General features: G+C 31.7%; 4 protein-coding genes across 4 annotated transcripts; 2 read left to right on the top strand and 2 right to left on the bottom strand.

Annotated features, from left to right (window-relative positions):
• Positions 1-1,019: 1,019 nt before the first annotated feature.
• Positions 1,020-6,191, bottom strand: LOAG_05873 (hypothetical protein). The gene is made up of 12 exons (XM_020446998.1): positions 6,028-6,191; positions 5,643-5,765; positions 4,998-5,081; positions 4,531-4,704; positions 3,960-4,109; positions 3,504-3,677; positions 3,045-3,178; positions 2,761-2,874; positions 2,108-2,341; positions 1,682-1,853; positions 1,445-1,590; positions 1,020-1,282 (listed from the first exon to the last, which is right to left on the bottom strand). Exons 1-12 carry the CDS (start codon positions 6,175-6,177, stop codon positions 1,195-1,197), a joined length of 1,743 nt encoding a protein of 580 aa, XP_020302726.1. The 5' UTR covers positions 6,178-6,191; the 3' UTR covers positions 1,020-1,194.
• A 671-nt stretch (positions 6,192-6,862) lies between these two features.
• On the top strand, positions 6,863-7,210 carry LOAG_05872 (hypothetical protein; the record flags this gene model as incomplete). Its single annotated transcript, XM_003141409.1, has 1 exon — positions 6,863-7,210. One exon carries the CDS (start codon positions 6,863-6,865, stop codon positions 7,208-7,210), a length of 348 nt encoding a protein of 115 aa, XP_003141457.1.
• Positions 7,211-10,024: 2,814 nt separating this feature from the next.
• Positions 10,025-12,299, bottom strand: LOAG_05871 (hypothetical protein; the record flags this gene model as incomplete). The annotated part of the gene is made up of 5 exons (XM_003141408.1): positions 10,025-10,096; positions 10,925-11,023; positions 11,174-11,421; positions 11,706-11,905; positions 12,229-12,299. The coding sequence occupies 5 exons, from the start codon at positions 12,297-12,299 to the stop codon at positions 10,025-10,027; spliced, it is 690 nt and encodes a 229-aa protein (XP_003141456.1).
• Positions 12,300-17,696: 5,397 nt separating this feature from the next.
• LOAG_05870 (hypothetical protein) lies at positions 17,697-18,911 on the top strand (the record flags this gene model as incomplete). The annotated part of the gene is made up of 5 exons (XM_003141407.1): positions 17,697-17,810; positions 17,924-18,047; positions 18,346-18,452; positions 18,538-18,708; positions 18,783-18,911. The coding sequence occupies 5 exons, from the start codon at positions 17,697-17,699 to the stop codon at positions 18,909-18,911; spliced, it is 645 nt and encodes a 214-aa protein (XP_003141455.1).
• Positions 18,912-19,069: the final 158 nt, after the last annotated feature.

The following is a 19,069-nucleotide window of genomic DNA, read 5'->3' as shown; positions in this document are numbered from 1 at the left end:
CTTACTTATATATATATATATATATATATATATATATAGATGCACACACACAAACGCATAGTACACAAGCACACAAACAGGATATTCACAAGCTAACACTTACATTTAGATATACATATTACGTACAAATCGTTCTATGTGTACTTAAATAATGATGCATAAATATATATAATATGCACACTCAGTAAGAAACACAATTTGGAAAAGCATTTATGTTAGAATACTTCGGGAGAATTAACATTAAACAATTCTGGAAAAATTCCCATTTCCTCTTAACATAAAAAAAAATACAAGTGACATAAGTTTTTATAAAGGACTAGTGAATAGTTTCAAATAAAGTAGCAAAATAAAGATTCTCATTTAATGCAATAATCAATTACCTTTCAAAAGGCACAGAAAAAATATCCGAAATGGCACCTTTCTATCAATCACATTTTTATCGATAGTATAACACGTGGCCCGTTATACCAATCCCCATGTAAACGACATATCAGCCTGGACCACCATACCTCCGTTGTTTTCCTCTCACTTCTAATATTGAGTTGCATTACTTCAAAGAAAATATATGTTCCAAAACAGTAGTATGGAGACGATAAACAAGGGCAGTTAAGAAATTATATGGCATTAAAATAGTTTTAGGAGAAAGGACGATCCTAAAAGCTGTCCTGGCATTAAAATAGTTTTAGGAGAAAGGACGATCCTAAAAGCTGTCCAATCACTTTTTGCGAAAATAGCACATAATTAAGGTAACTTCTGAAAAGCGGAAGAAATAGCAAAAGGACATCGTTAAAAGAAAACCACCTAGTTATCCGTCTACTTACCTGTAATAATCATTACAATTTACTAGAAATTTTCAAAATTTGAACTATCAGAACAAATTAAGCACAAAAATGTTTGGGATAAAAAATCGAAAAAACTGGTTAGAAAGTACGAATAAAAAGAAGTATGACAGAAGGAACTCCTGTAATATTAGTATTAGCATATCATAACGGTAAATCCCTTCCGCAATGTTGGGTATGCACGAATTTGCTTTCGTCTTATATCGTCAAACTGCTCTATTTAAATTCCGTTTTAATTTCCAGTATATTTGGAGGAAAATACGTCAAAAAAATGAGATCCATGAAAAACTTGCAAAAAGACACACAGCAAAACCTAAATTATGCCATAACACACGACTAGTAATGCAAACAGTTTTCATGACGAATCTGGATTTCCCATATTTGGAATATCCTTACCATAGATATCTCGAAGATCTTTACCTCGAGGGGATGCAATATACTTCCTGAAACAATCCTACAGCAGTAAGAGATATTTTCTAAACACTTTTAGATTTCAGCAAATTCACACACTAAATCTTTAACAAAACTACTAGTAAAGATAAATCAATTATACATTTTTTTTTTAAAGAAAGGGAAAGTCACTTTCGCTGATGTTTGATAAGTACATCTTTCCTTTGCAAAAGATGTCGCGATGCTTTACCGAACAAGAGCCTGATGACGCCAAAGTTTCTTCGTATTCAGCCACTGATTCCGTTGAGGAATTAGAAGATGATGGCATATCCACGTCATTCCAATTTTCCTGATCTGAATCCTAGAATAATAAATGCAATCGATGGGCGGTAAGTGTTAATTTATTCATTAAGGAATTATATAACTTAGAAAATCCTCAATAAAAATTTTACAAATGCAATATTTTGTTGTTGAAATCGACTGTCTAGAATATTTTCCACAGTTGCCTGTACCGAACCGCTTTCACGTAAGTCCTCCAAAATTGCAGCTATTTCGAGCTGTGGAAACATTTCTCGAACTTGTTCAGCCAAAGAATTCAGCTGTGAATTAGCTGCGCCACCAAACCTGAAATAATGGAACACAATGAAATTTAGATTTTTGTATTAAGTATGAGATGCTAAAAGTTTCTAAGATTAATTTCATGCTGCAAGCCAAACTTAAATTATTTCGAAGTTCAAGATATTAACTGTTTCTTTTGGGATTACCGCTCCTAGGATGTTCAAATCACTGCAGCTCAGTGATTTGAAAAGAAAAAAGGAACTCCCAGTTGTTCACTGAAGTTTTCTTTTTTAATAAAATCAAAAAATGGGAAATAAAACCTGTTACGGTGAAAGAAATTGGGTGCAACATTATGCGATAATTCAACAGAAAATGACGGTAACCAACGTGCGTAACGAGTACCACTAAAATGAAAGACATGGCTAAAAGGCTGTACTACTGGAGCTCGCGACCGTTCTCGCGGTCCTTCTGTAACTGTTGGATTACTCAAAGATGGCAGTGCTAGCCGACAAGTTGGACAAGAATTATCCTGCTCTAACCAACTTCGCAAACACCTGAAAAAGATGAATTTATCCAAAGGTGACATCTAACTGAATTATAATGGTTCAAAGTTCACCAATTCATTCCGGTTTTCTTTCAAGATCAGCTCATGAATGCAAATATAGCTCTCAATCACTCTTCTTGTTTTCAACTGAACTGCTTAAAATTTTTGAGAAGCACCAAGTATTTAAGATATGAAATGAAACTGATTCTAAAATAACACTGAACAACCTCAAGCAATCATAATGGTATTAAACATAGAGAAATTTTGTTTAATTTTAAACTTCTTCTGTCGAAAAGAAAAAAGTATTTCCGACCAAAACTTTGCATTTTCGCTGAGTAACCTTTTTGAGAGTTTTCTATATTCTCTGAGCTTCTTCGAACTAAATTTTAGTTTTATTTCTTGGAAATAAAGTAGTTGCAGTATGAGTACCACTCATGAAAGAAATGATTGCATGGAAGCTTCCGGGCACTGTCCATCTGCTCCCAACATATTGCGCACCAATCTTTCAAATTATTCAATTCGATTTGTGTCGCTTTCTGATAACTGAAAATGCAGCAAAAGATTTAGTCTAAGTCTTTTATGACCAAAAATCTTGCAATCAAAAGATTTTCCTGAATAAAATCATGAGACTTCTGGAACAAATAAAAAAACCAAAATCACTTTTATCTAGAAAATACAAAACATGAAATAAGCAAAACAAAGGAAAAACTAACTGCAAATCGATATGTTTGCAAATACGCTTATATTTGATATGTCGTTCGATACGAGCAACAAATGATTTATAGAATGATCGTAATTGCATGGAAATCACAATGCATGCCATACTTAATACGACTTGTGAATACAGCTGAAATTTCAAACTTGGTTATATTAATATCTGAGGATTAGAAAAATGTAACGCAACTACATCAAATTTTCAAAGGTATATTAAATATCTTGGATACAGGTTGATATAATATAACTTCTGTAAATAAATGAAACTTTAGAAAGTGAAGATGGAATATGCTGCGCAATATTATATATGTCCACAAAATTTCAAGCAGTTTTTCAAGCACTTATTCGCAAATAAAAGTCAGATAATCTGAACTAATGGCAGTTTCATTAGCAGGTAGGGAAATACGGAGTAATCGTGTAAAAAGGTGATACACAAAATAAAAATAAGAAATGCGCACCAGCATATGGGTGTAATGCAGTAAATCGATGCAATCAATAGCAAGATCATGTAAAAATTCCAGATAGTATGTTAAAGTTGCAAAATTGATAGATGATAAATAAACCGAAACATTGTCGAGTAAGAGAGCACATTTGGATATTACGTAAATACTTCGTAATAGCGACTTAATAGCCTGAAAAAAAAAGATGGCTGAAAAAAGCGTTTCGAATTTAATCTCAACCTGAAAATCCTTTTTTACTTCGGAATTGAAATAACTTCGTCCAGCAAATTTAATACCAAATAAAGTAAAATCAATCAATTATAGAAAAAGTGATGATTGATGAGCTAACTACGATGCGGAAGAGATTTATTAATAAATGTAAAGGATGGAAGCAATTTTGAAGCAAGTACTGACAGCAGTAGGTGCTTCCAAAGGAATACAAATGGTCTTTTAAGTATAAGTATACCAACTCACATCAGCAAGCATAAACAAGGCGATGCTGACTGAAAATAAACGGAAAGCGGTTAATGCAAATGAAACAAATGCGAATGATACCAACAGTAAAAGAATGGCCAATCCCATAATACGAAATAAAACTCCTCTTGGAGGTATTGAAGAAATTAACTATAATGAATTTAATGCTAAAATAGAATAAAAGATTTGACCGATTGGATTGATATTACCAACTTTTCCAAAAAGAATGGTACATTATGAGGTGTTGCTAAATTATAAGTCTCGGTATAATGCGTACGGTAAATTTCAAGACATTAGGTAATCTCTTTCTTTTTTTTTCAAGAATTAAGCCCTAAATTATATCGACTTCAAGAAGCTGATTACAATCAATTCACCTGAGTCACTGATTTATTCGACTTTCACTACTACTCTAAAACAGTGGTAGACTAAGTTGACAGATGTTATCAAAACAAAAAAATTTAAAGAATCTTGCAGAGTTGTGGTTGCCTCTAACTGCTTAAATAATGGTATTTAAATCTCCAGTGGTAAATCTAATGTCGTAATTTTCCCCTCAAACTGTAAAGAACCTTACATATTTCAACTTGTAAGCGATAATACTCTGTAAGGCAGCTACTGATGCAAGTAGTGCAAACCACAAGACCCATGCAATAACCTCTTCGTGCACAACACTATTCAACACACCGAATAAAAATACTGCTTTGTAAAGTAAAAAATTGCACAGTCGATCACGTAAAAGTACTGACTCCTGAAAACGAAAACAGACAACAATTATTCAACATCTTAATATTGATATGTCTTAATATCATCTTAATATTGAAATTATCCCAGCACTATAAAGAACGTTTATACTTTTATTGTAATGCTACAGATGTGATTGTAAAACGTGACCACACGTCAGACATAATCACATCAGACTGATTGTCTATCACGGGATACCTATCCATTTAGAACAACGAAATCCCATCAATATGCTAAATGTTGTTTTTGACATTAATCATGGAACAAATTACAAAAACGAAGAAAAGTAGAGAAATGTACTTGGGTTCCTAGTTTCCCGACTGTAGCATGCGTTGCTAACTTCGCAATAAATGCTAAGATTGCACAAAACATATTGATAAAAACCTGAAAATGAGTTATTTTAATGAAATGCATACAAAGATCAAATATTTCTTGTTACTAATCAAACCCTTTGAGAGGAAAAGTTTGAGATCGCAATTGACGAATCTTTTCTCCTTTTCAATTTTTTCCTTTTTTTTTAGCTTTCCAAAGTTAGTTTATACATCTTGCTTCTGGTGGAAAACTTATCCTTCATCATAAAGCAAACGTCATCATTATCAGTAAAAATTTGATGTACATGGATCCAGAGTGAGAAAGAACGTTTCAATTTCCTAGTACAAGTAATCCTTTCATATGTAGCTGCCAAAATTTGAAAATATCCAGTCAACATAATTACTAATACTTTATGAAAATTAATACGGTTTAAGATACCCTGCCAATTAACACATCCCATGTATATTAGTAAAAAAAAGCTTCATTCCATTCCGAGAATGATCGGTAAAGTACATTTTCTTTTTCTTTACACAATGACAGATAGGGTAGTTCAGAGAGAATCTATTGCTCACAAGTCATTTAACAGAGTATTTGACGAAATTAAAAAGTAGAATTTACGGAACAGTAATTTACCCATCCAAAAGTGGGATGAAGTAATACATAATAAAACTGTTGGAGATGTGCGGATGTCAATAAGGCACTCGCTGGATCGGTCTTTCGAAAGGTTTCATTAATACCTCTCAAACGGCTTTCAGTCTGGAAATAGAAAAGGTATGAGAAAATCTATGCTACGCTGGAAAGAATATATTTTTAACATATTTTTTTCTTCCATGAAAAAAGAAAAGAATATTTGAAGCTTAGAGAAGTTTATCGGAATAATTCAAACTGTTTCTACAGATTTCTGCAGACTAAATCTGTTCAAAGGAAATAAACAGCTTTATAAAAAATGGTTCAAAAACACCAATCTTTCTTTCAATTAGCAAAAAATTAACTAATTGGAGATGTTAAAAACACATGCCTCATTTTTTGCAAAAGTCAGTTTAGCATAAAAAGCAGATCCAATAGTTAGTAATAAACTGATGATGATATAACTATTCAAGGTTGGTATTGGTGTATGCCGAGCAAGTGCCAATAAGCCATCAAATGGATCCAATGCTATCAGTGGCATTCTTTCCTGAAAATTGGATTTCAAAAAAAAGAAGGGGAAAAAAGACGGAAGAAAAAACCACCAGGTAAAGCTAGCCTTACTTGCGACATATTAAACTGAAAATACAATTTTTCTTCAATAAGATCAGATTTAATGATTTTCATGCCAAAAAATTTTTATTACTGCATGAAACTTTCCAAATGTTTTGAAATTTGACCAATTCTGTATCAAATTATACCACACCATAACATTATCAAATGATACATACAAATTTAACAGTCTCATATATTGATAATTTATTTAATTGACGCATAACTGTTTGACTATTTCTGACTAATGGCTCGTACTTAATGCTTTTAAATCATAAACTAACAATGAAAAATTTCATCAACGCATATAAACAATTCAAATCATCGTTTCACAACACAAAGAATATGAAAAATTTTGATAAAAGTAATAAAATAGAAGTTGACTGTAAAGGGAAGTGAGTAATGCAATTTGTCCTGCCATTTTCCTCATTAATGTAATTAAAGTAGTTCGACGCAAAATTATGGATGATAATTTGGGATAAACTTCGTGACAAAACACACGTGAAAACGTGTTACGAGCTGCATGAGAACAGCATTTCCACTTGTAATCTTGGACGGAAAAAAAAAGAGGAAATGGGAAGAAAGATCAATCCGATCAACTGATAAGGTGTATATACATGCAAACATACATACATGCAACACATACACATACACTTAACACACACACACATACATACACGTACACACGCACAGACACACACACGCACACACACACACGCACACACCGAACACGTCTTCGGATTGATATAAACAAGAAGGCGTTACACTCCGATGGCGCAAGAAAGCTGGTATATTTGACGCAGATGGCGCTAATTCAAATTTCAAGTAAGGATTTAATCGCTAAAAATTTGTTTCGTTCCCTCAAAACATATATTTCCGGGAGTACTACGATGGTTTCTAGAAGTGTCGGAGGGGATCAGGAAAAGTTTCCGGAAATACCAAATGTATTTTTGTGGTGCAAATGAAAGTGAGGAAATCATACCGAATTCGAATTAAACTCAAAATGAAGCACAGAAAAGAACAATTTCAAGGAAATAAAAATTTGATGATATATTGAATGAAAAATGAAAGTTGGAACATTCTCCCTTCCAGCATCAGAATTAGTACAAGTTATCGGGAAAACCTGAATGAAATAACTGGATGAAATTGAACGCTGATGACAAGAATCTTGAACAGGAAGGAATGCGCTAGGAGAAATGAGAGGAGACAAATAGAAGGAAGGAAAATTGATTAATAATGTTATCACTTTTTAAAAAACAGACTTCAGTACAATGTGACAATTACGGATATGCGATCAATTCATTTTCCGCTTTTTCTTTTTTCTATCATGAAATATTCAAATGTATTTCCAATGTAATTGGTACAAGATTTATTGGTATATGAACAATTGAATCTTTGTGGATAATGAGTAAGTTGGATATTTGATTGATAGATTGTTTTTTTTTTGAATTTTGATCAAAATGCGAGAAACATTAATGATCGTTATCAGTAATATGATAAGAGCATCACCCTAACTTCAATTAGATACCCAACTTATTTCTCCCCAATTAGTAAAACACGATGCCAAAGCAATGTAATTATCTAATCACCGTATCATTTCGTAACTATTCATCGGATATCTTCCGGAAAGAAACGATTGAATTGCATTGTTGTTATGGCTGTTAGACAAGTGATATGCATTAAAAGCTGCTGGAAGAAGCATTCACTAACTTCTCGACAATTTTCCAATCTTATCCGATAAAATTGAGAATGCGAAATTTTGATCATAGATGAAACTAATTATAAGGACTCTCGGAAGTACGTATAATTTATTTCCTGGTTTCCTGCTTCTCGAAAAAGTTCTTTGTTCTTTTCGAAATTTCTATTTATCTGGTTCCGGTTACAAATACGACAATATTTTTCATACCAGCTCACAATGCATCATTATTCCGGAAGCAATGAATCCCTAATCTTATCCTATCTATACATCCAAAATTTCGAATAAACACGAACTAGATAACTAGACAATATGTTGGAAATGGGAAATTTTCGAGATTTTTGATTCGCCGGAAAAGCTGTATGTGCTTTCGGTTTTACCCTTCTCTGAATTTCAGGTAGCACTTTTGCATTAATTGGCCATAAGCATACCCGGTGAAGTCAGCTGGATTATTTTCTGCAAGAAGTATATGAAGATCCGGGTTGAATCAGAAAGATGAAAACGGAAAAAATCTCCAAACTTTTTTCCCGATCCTTTTTGTCATTTATGAATAAATTATGTTCAACCATTTTTTTTCCAACTGTTTGGCATCTAGTCATTCGCTACCGTACATAAACTGCAAAAGTGACACATTACAGACAGATGATCTTCCATACATGACTTATCCGGTAAACTTGAGCAGATTTTTTCCAGTTTTCCCAATTTTTAGTATTAGAAATATGCTCAATTTTATCGTGGTAAACGAGCAGCTGTCCACATTCTCGACATCCAACTAATCCGGAATTCCTATTTTTTGCTATCGGCGAACTTCAGAAGATTAATATTGCCTAATATTTAAAACAATTTGAACTATTTCCTTCCGCATCCCACTGATAACACATATATAATTACGTCTTATCACAAGTGTTAATCACTTCCTTTTTTGAGTTTTTGGATTTTACATTAATTAACTTTATCATAGATTAGCCGGAAAGCAATCTTATATACAGAGCTTTTTGGAAAATCATGGTATACCTTCATCTTCCTTCTGACAGACTAATAGCCGAAATAACTATGCTGGAGAAGACGGAGATTATCTCCCCTAAATATTATACGGTTTTCAGTTTTCCTGACTACAAGGAAATCCATAATGGTCACCATAAAGTTGGGGCGAGTACTTAACACACACAGTATTGGAGTTGTATATTTTTTAAAAAAAATATATGTTTTACGATATATTTTAGAAAAATATGAATTATAAACTTGAATTCAAAAGGTTATTTTATAAAAGTAAAAGGAAAAAATACTTTGAAAAATGTGAAGATAAAGGAACAGGCATTTTCTGATATTAAGTATAATAGTAAAATCCTATTTGAAAAGCAAAAAAAGGAAGGATCAAATGTTACAAGTACCCATCTAAAAACATTTTTTATTCTTTACTTTTTATATTGATTTTCACTGCTCTGTAAGATGTCACAAAACAACATTTTGACAAATGAATAGGATGGAATAGTTTCCTGATAAACTTCACATTGCTAAGTGAGAACTTCCGTAAATTCCGGAATCTCTTCGTCTTTCCTTTGTTCTCGGAAAGGAATAGTATGATTTGATAAATGGTTCTGTTTTCTTATTTTGTTTCAATTTACAATGTTTGCTTCCAAATCATTTCACTTGCACTTTTCCATTAGAATTTTGCCACCTCATTCAAATTGAAAATTACATTTTTGATGACTGATAATCCGATGACTATCTACAAATTTGATATCATATTTTAAATCCAAGACAGTTTCCGGAAAACTTTATGCAAATCGGGAAAAAACTACCATTGTATGAAGAAGCCACCTGATTCAAGTCATTAACAGCGCTATATGAAACAACAATGGATTTAGGTTTGTGTATACATATTAAAATTTATTTAAGCATAAGCAAAGCACTAATTTAGCTGAAAAAAGTTTTTTATTATTTTCGGTAATTAGCCAAACACAAATGTATTGTTTGCATTCATAAGCCTATTATCATTCCCTCAAAATTTCACAATGTACATTAGAAAAGATTAATTGCGTACACTTATTATGAAGAAAATTAAGTGTCATTGCGCAGATTTTCAAATACCAAGAACAGATGAATCCGCAACGACACCATCAGCAATGATCGAATGATCAGTATTATTTGGTCCCTGAAAACTAATTCATAATCATTGATCGGGAGCAGACGATCAGATGTCAATGATAACATTTAACCAGCCAGTGAGTGGTTAGATTTACTGACGAAATTTTTATTTTAATATTCCTTTAAAGTTTATTTTAAATTCTGTTAAACTCTTATTTTTTTTATTTTTTAAGTTTTCAGCTATTTCAAAAAAAAGAGTCATTTCATGAGGGTAAGAAGAAAAATGTTGCCTAGACTAGGATAATATTATATCTTTCATCTTGATACAAATATCATCTATGCCTTTTTAAAATTAACATGCGAAGGATGATAATTTGATAAAATTAATATGGAGACACTAATTTGATAAAATCTCCCTGAACCATTCAATATAAATGATTTTTGGTGTAAAGGGTACTTAATGGGACTTCATTTAGCCTTTGCATCCTGTTTAAACTAAATTATCAGCAGTTCGAAACAACAAATAATAACAACAAACAAATAGTAAATAATATAGATGGTGTTGGCACTCTTAATGACAACTAATTAATTGTAGTATATTTACAACTATAACGTATGTTATTGTAAAGCTAATTAGCTTATGAAAAAAATCTAGCTGCTGTTGATAGTAAATATTTTCATACATTCTTAAGAAGCCTAATTTCCTAACAAGTTCTTGAAAAGACACAAATGTTGAGAAAATTCTAAAAATTTTGGTAGCAAAAATCTGATGGAATGTGTAAACTAGCCATTTAAAGCAATAATGATAAAAATAATAACCATAATAACAGTAGTATTGACATCGATTATGATAATTATAGTGATGATGATGATGATTATGTTAGGAAATGCTTACTTGGTTTGAAATTTTCTTCCAATGTTCTTTGGCGTTCAAATATTTTTTACATCGTAATACCAAATAAATAGCGAAACCTTGAGCTATTGTGAAAACAAGCTGCAACAAATTAAATGTCAAATAAAATTAAATGTCAAACAAATATGTCATATGAAATGAATGATTTTGTTTGGAGTGTTTTTAAACAAAGAAATATTTGGAACTTCGAACAAATTTATGAGCAACTAACACACATATAAACTAGCCAACCTGGAAAACAATCCAACCGAAATCATAAAGGACTTGGCCATGAATCAATTGTCGAGCATCCATTATGGTAGCAATGACGGTGATTGATGAAGCAATAATGGTGATTGATAAAAAAATAACATTAAGGACAAAATTGGTACAATAGAAGATGAGAAACGGTGTCAGGTACCTTTTATTCTCTCGATGAATCCCGTAAAATAGCAAATAGTGGCATGGTAATCCGAAGAATAGTGCAAATATCAAATCTACTGAAATTAAAAACTGACACTGAATTAATTAACTTTAAAGAAAAACTTAACTATGCTTTTCTATCACCCATTGCTGGAAAACTGTCATTATTTGTCGCCAAATGTTCGGCTGAATTCAGTGGAACGAATAGATATTTTAATAGCAAACTTTAATATTCTCTTTAAAAATTGAAGAAAATTTCCAAATTTTTCTATTCATCAATTTTTCCATTTCAAAAAAAATAAATAAATTTTTAAATTACCCAAAAAGACCAAGATGAATACAGATGCTTTATAAGACTTGCCTAGTTCAAGATGATCGATGAAATAATTCCTTCCCTGTCCTCGTTGATGGTAAAATGTGTAGATAATACAAAATGTGATTGTCACCATTAAACCAATTGTTGCTGCAATTGTTGCACCCAATACGACATGAATATTGGTCCCAAACAGCATGAATTTGGAAGATTTCTCACGGAAAACAATAATATCCGTATCACCATTCCTGAATTTTCAATATCTTTCCATCTATTACATGTTTGCTGCATTTTTGAATAAGCACTTTTTTCGAATTTCTCTTAAGTTATTTCACTTTCCGGATTATGCTATGATTCTAAGGAATTTTAGCATTTCCCGAAATCCATTTCATTTTTTAATTTTTGTATAGGAAAATGAGAAGAGAGAATGCAAAATGATGCTGTTTTTCTTGCACATATCGATTGTAAAAGCAAGAAAAACTACGCCCAAATAAATACTTCCATTTCTTTTTTTTTTTTTTTTAGTAAATTCACCAAATTAGGATATAAAGTATGGAAATGTCTATGGTACCTTGTTTCGAATTGTGAATAATCCACTTCATTGCCGACAATGTCATTCCAAAATTTCTTTAAGCGTTCCATTTTGTTAACCTTCAGAAAAACGATTTAAATTTGTTAATTAGATCAAAATATTATCATCAAATAAGTTTTCGCTGCAATGATGAAAAATCAATTTTAGGAAGGAATTTAAACTGAGATATAAATGCGTGAAAAAAATTTTAAATATGGGGAATTACCAAAATTGCTCCAATCTTACACCTGGTTTTTTACTAAAATAAATGCCATGTGAAACCATACTAGGCTGACCTGTAATCCTGGTTAATGCATCCCAAGTGATAACTTAAATCTCAACATTATACGCGTATCATTTTTAGGTTAAGACAATGACATATATTTTCCTCTCCCTAAATCCCATATGTTCACCAAGAAATAACCAAAGGAAGGAGAAGAATCATCGTTCGGATCCTAAACTGTTTGTAGGCTTGTTTTAGAATCTAATTGTAAATTTGTTCGAGTGTTAAAACAATGGAAGAGAGAAAAAAACTAAGGCTTGAGAAAATTAGCCAAGTTTTGAGCCAAGGATAATTTGCCTCATCGGTCTCAATCTCAAGATTGCAACAAGCAATCTATCAACAAATCGATAATTGAAAGAAGTGTTAAACGAAGTGCTTGAAGAAGAGATTTCATTGGTGAAATTTTTCGAAGAAATATGTGAAACTACCAATGTTACAACTGAATGCCCCAGAAAACAGAAAGAATTTGATGAGAGGTTTGACACAGAAACAGTCTATTCTCTATACTAACATACCTTTCTATACCAGCTCCATCTGTTTCTTCCTCTTCATGGGAACAAAATGATTTATTCATAAATTTCTTTTCATCTTACATCAACTATCTTCAATATTCTATTCTATTCTATTCTATTCTATTCCATTCTATGACATTCTATTCTATTCTGTATCCTCAAAACTGGTTTTCCACTTATCTATTCCACTTGTCTAATATTAATTTACCCGATGGTCAGTGCACGTCATTATCATCATTCTTTGTGGTCATTTGAATATTAGATGACCATCTAATTTGTTCATTCATGGTCACTTTTGTGGTTTCAACGATGGAGCAAGTTGAAACATAAGTAATCAATCGTTGAAGACTTAAACGCATGTGATACGATAATGGCAATTAGTAATGGATGGTGATAGTAATAGAAACATAAATGATAAATAGAATGATGATTAATAAATGATAATTAGACAAAATAAGTAAGCATTACTACTGCATGACCTTCAAGATGTTCTTAATCCCTAACGAGTCAAAATGACCTATGAACTACTTTTGAAATCAATTGCAATTTAAATGAACAAAACTTAATACAATTATCTTTGTTTGAAATAACTTTTCTTTTTATCAAAAATATGACAAAATTTTATCACAAGTGAAAATAACAAATTTGAGGAATTGAGAAATTATTCCATAATGTGATCAGATGTCACCTCGTCCCCCTCCTTAATCATCAAGAAATATCAATGATGCATGGATGGTTTTGGATGAATACCATCGAATGCATTGCAGAAGAAACATGTTCAATAAAGCAGATTCTGAACCAAACCGGTTTCATATTATTATTATTATTATCATCATCATCATTATTGTGCCGTCTGATCACATTTTCGTTTTTTTTTTAAGGAAACCTGATTGATCAGAATCAACTATATTCCACTGAATAATAATAGATCATACTGGGATATGAGAATGTAGGGTGGATAAAAGAAAAGAGTTCGGGATTAAAAATTCTCGTCGATAAATTAATGAATAAAATAATATTAATTAGTTATCATCGTTTCATTTGTTTACTATTAGTTGTTTAATGCATAATAACAAATAATAATAAACCTGAATGCATTTCTCCTTTTATCTTCCCCCGCTCTTTCCCTTTTTTTCACTTTTCCTCCTCTTCCCGTTGTATTTTCCTCCCCCACTTTTGATTGACTATCACAATGTACCGAATTCTTAATTTTAAAAGTGGATTGTTTGGTTATTTTCATTTTTTGAAATATTCTCTTCAAAATGATTGAAAAGACAACTCAATTCATTTCTTTCCTTGAGCCAAGCCATTAATTGTTAAGATAAAGAATGGATATTTCAAATTTAGTCCATCTATTGGCCAAACTAAAGCCAATAAATGCTTGTCTTTGGCTCTGTCCTACCGTTGCCATTTTCTGTTCTATTTAATACTATAGAATTTATATATAATTATGCAAATCAAAAGAATAAAATACCAAGAATTGCTCGGATCATTCTGATCATTCGGACAATCGATGACTATTTGAGCAATTAATTACTCGACTTCAGTGATATACTAAGAATAGTATACTCGAGATTAGACGGTTGATACTGACGATTTGCTTTTAATTCTATTCCATTTCTGAACCAAGATATTATCGACGAGTATACTTTCAATTTCGTTTTTTTTTTTTCTGCAGAGAATAATAAAAGAATGACAGAAGTGATTGGGAATTTTAAACAGGACAATTTAGGGATGATGTCGTTGAATGGATGTGTAGAAAAAGTGAAGAAAAGAAAAAAAAAAGGAAACGGGAAGAGATGGGATTGTAATCTAAGGTAATTGCATCAAAAGAATAATTGAATAGAAGAAATGATGTGAAAAATGAAAAGGAAAAGATAAAAGCATTTTAAAAAAAATGGGGAAAAGAGAATGTCGAAAAATGAATGAACTTTGAATGAATGGTTTGAATTCAATGAAGAAATTTAAAAAAAAAAGAAGTGGACAGGTGAGGAGTTAATAAATGGCAAAGAGGCAAAGAAAAGAAGAGAGAAATGAGAAGATATGACCTTGAATAAATTTACAACAAAGTTTAATCGGACCAGTGCTACGTAATAATAATAACAATAATAACAACAATAATAACAACAACAACGACAATAATAACAACACTAGAAATAACAACAGCAATAGCTCTATAAGAATTAAGAAATTACTGTAGGAATTAAAATTGAATAGGAAATGATTATTGGTATTAATACATGTTTTTGTTTCACCAATACATCCATCGAATAACGGAAAATTATTGATAGTGAAAAAAATTAATTTAAAAATTTCCATGAAATAACTTGTATTATTTGTATTTTAGTTCATGATTGTTAAGCTAACTTTTTGCTCAATGAATTGCTCCATATGAAAGTTTATTTATCGGATTATTTTATTTTATGAGAGATACTTTCAACTTCAATACAATCATTGAATTCAATTTGATTCCTTCTAATCCAATTAGTTTGATGAAAACTGTTTTAATAGCATTTTTTTTCCTTGTTTGTTTGTTTTTGAAAATAACGAATTTTTCAAAAACTGAAAGATTTTAAAATTACTTGTGATAAGTGGTGCTTATCACCGTCTTCATTTGTAACAGGCTTACTGTAACTTACACGTATAACAACGGCAAGTCCACTCTTGACGTGTGTTTGAATATCTGGGATATCTCAATGAATTTTGTTTTGAAAGTTTGATCAGTCATTATGATGTCATCTATAGGTCATGGTCGTATGAATATCGTTAGGAGTACTCGAAGTGTTGGACGAAAATTTTGCTGTTATGGAGATCGTTTTGTCATATAAGGAGTGTGATATATGACATGGCGGAGTGAGGAAATGTGGACAGCAGATGGTGCAAGGGTTAGTTTGGGTAAAATTTGCATGGGGAAAGAAAGACTTATTTCAACTTATGGAAATATGCTCTTATTCTTGTAGTATTTCAATAATCTACTGAAATTCAATCAGTGTTATCAGTAAACAAACAATATTTGACAGTTTTGTTCGAAATTGAACCATTTATCCAGAAAATTTCATTGTAACATTGATATTTATGAACAGTGTCGTAGAACTGAATGAATGGATAATTAATTTAATGAACAGATATGAATCCATGAATCATTTGACAATGTGATCTTTATGAAAATGATACGAGAAGTAAACAACAGACTAATATCAAAGTACTATCCATCGTTTAAACAGAACAGTCAACTAACTAATACTATATCGTACCGGTAATAACCGGAAACCGATAACGGAACCCCGTTGTTTGTTAGCTTATGCATTAAAAATGACAAGAGGAGGAGAAGGAGGAGAAGCTTCAGCAAAGGAAAGGGAAGCCAGCTGAAATAAAGGCAACAAAGCTAACTGTTTCCTCTTCGTTACTCAAATTGTTCTACCGGAAGTAACAATATGTATTGGATCATCATTGTTGACAACAGCGAATTCAGTTGAAGCAATGGATCGCACGGGTAGCTAACAGGATTTCATTCCTGAATTGCTTCAGTCTACTATAAAGTTTTATGTGTTGAATGATGACGTACTTGGCTATTCACTGGTTGGGAAAATGATGGACTTTTCCGGTTACGCAATTGATTCATCCCATGTAAAAGGTAAAAAGTTAATGTAGGATAGTTATGGTAATTGCGATAGTATTTCCGGAAAAGGACCTGATATTATGCTGGAAGTTTATTCAGATCATTGATAAATTCCCACAAAGATTGTGCACTTTTTTGGAAATACTTCGTTTAGTATTATTTGTTACAACAGCCTAACGTAGATAATTATTTACGGATTACCTAACATTTGCTTATAACATATCATCACATTCTTATCACGTTAACCGTATTCTTTATAATATGATCATATCTTTATTAATATAACCTGATCATATTTGTGGGTTTCATTGGGGTATATATGTGAATTTTTTTTAAGAGCTCTCACTTATATTCACATTTATTTATTTATTTTTTGTTTGTTTGTTTGTTTTTTCTATCATTTGACCCCCTGGAAAAGTAAAAGACCGGGATGTTGCGATGCAGGGGAAGTGATGTAGAAGTATCGAGCGGGAAATATTAATCCTCTAACTTAAAAAAATAATTTGGCATTTGTTTTACTGAAACATCTATTATCTTCTTTTCCGTGATTGTTTAGCAATTTATTCAAATCCGGAAGGTCCATATAATTTCGTGAAACATTCGAATACTCTTTTTTACTAACTGGTACTCTTGTAGATAAAGGTATCTTTATCCAAACTGTTGAGGATTTCAGTAAGGTAAATTTGCTTTGACCATAAAAGTGATCAGGATATGCACGAGAGATTTGACAAATTTTATCAAATTTTTCTGTCTCAGACGTGTTAATTTTAGGAAGATGAACAGGATTTTGTTTACAAATTTCATTTAATCATGAAGGAAGTATGCTAAAAATGCTTTACTTAATTAAATGGTCCCTGGAAGGATTTTCTGTTTGTTTTTGGAGGTGCAAAATATGGCATTCATATGACATTGTTTGGCATTTAAAAACGGATCCATTCATTTTTAAAAAAAAAATCATTTCTTTTTTAAAACTTCTTTGTGAGGGAACTGACAAGGAATACAGAACTGATAGTAAATAAGAAATGAAATCAATAAAAGTCTTTTTTTATCAGGTATGGAAGATAGTGTGATATGGTCCAATGTCTATGATAACACAGTTATCAACTATCAGGATTTGTTGGGTATACTGGAGAATCAGAATAAATTAGTGTCAGCTTGTGGAAATCAGGTTTAAATCATTCATCATTAAATATTAATGGTATAAATGAATCGATTAGTGATGATATTATAATATATATTGAATTTTTAACTTATAAGTAGTGCTGAGATTACGTCTTCTAGATATCAGATGAAGCATTTGTTCGACGTTTCCTGATATTGGGAACTACCGGAAGTACATGTTACGCTTCCGAAAAAGAATTAACGATGCACGCAGCTAATAAATTGTGCGAAATTATTGAAAAGGGTAATAATAACATTGTTGTCGTTTATGCAACATTTATTCACATGATTTGGTTTGAATTGAAAAACTTTTTTTCATCAAGAACATTATTCATGCAAACTTTTCATTCCTGAAATTCCGCGGTAAAACGGGTTTGTCTTCTGGGATATTTGTGAGTTTGATATTAAGCCTGTGATACAATATCACAGTTCGGCTAACTTTCTTCATAGATTCAGAAAGAATTATAATTGCAAATGTCCGTTCGCAAATGTATACCCAAATGCTAACAATTCAAAAATATTAATTTTTCCTTTTATCATAGGAAGTGGACTAATTTTACTACGAGAACTGATTAAAGTTTCATTGGCCGATCGAGCTCCAAAGAAGAATCCAACATTTTTCGCTCTGGCACTTTGCGCACGTTATAAGGTATTATCTTTTAACGTGATGAAGGAACTATTTTATACCTATGTTTATCAAATGATAATTCAGTTATCAAATGGTTTATATTGAGGTGCGCGATTTGACAAGCAAAAGTATGGTATCACCAAGAGTTAACAAAAATGAGAAAAGTAACAAAAATGATTCTACTGAGGTAAATGCAAAATACAGACAATTTGCCCAACCCATGGACGTCGCATACCAGAAAGCACTCCAACAACTTGCTTTACGTGCTGTCCCTAAGGTTCATTTTTGTAATTAACTAATTAAAAGATTTATACGCAATTTGCAAATGTTGAAATTGGAAATGTATTTTAGGTTTGTCGAATTTCAACACATCTTTTCATGTTTCTTAAGTATTGTAAACTGATATCCGGCGAGACAGGAATGAAAGTGAATAGTAAAGGTTGGGGGCGAGCTTTACGAGCTACCATCTCAAACTGGTAAATTTTAAAGCTCATTTCGTTGATTTGTAACAATTAAACATTGCAGTTCTTTTTTTCTGTTTAAATTTGGAAGAATAGATCAATTTCGTTAAGTGTGCTGTGACAAGCAAATGAATTCGGGAAAAGGCAAATAACTGTGGTCTCAGGTTTAAATGTTTG

The sequence above is a fragment of the Loa loa genome, assembly GCF_000183805.2.
Source record: "Loa loa unplaced genomic scaffold supercont3.19, whole genome shotgun sequence".
NCBI lineage: Eukaryota > Metazoa > Nematoda > Chromadorea > Rhabditida > Onchocercidae > Loa > Loa loa.
Note: the sequence above shows the minus strand (reverse complement) of the source record. Positions and strands in the feature narration are given on the sequence as shown.

Excerpts from the sequence above, each read along its gene's own strand:
- LOAG_05873 (XM_020446998.1), bottom strand. The coding sequence starts at position 6,177 with ATGCCACTGATAGCATTGGATCCATTTGATGGCTTATTGGCACTTGCT. Across the intron at positions 5,766-6,027 it reads TGACTTTTGCAAAAAATGAG|ACTGAAAGCCGTTTGAGAGG; the intron begins GCATGTGTTTTT and ends TTCTATTTCCAG. Across the intron at positions 1,854-2,107 it reads AATTTCTTTCACCGTAACAG|GTTTGGTGGCGCAGCTAATT; the intron begins GTTTTATTTCCC and ends CCATTATTTCAG.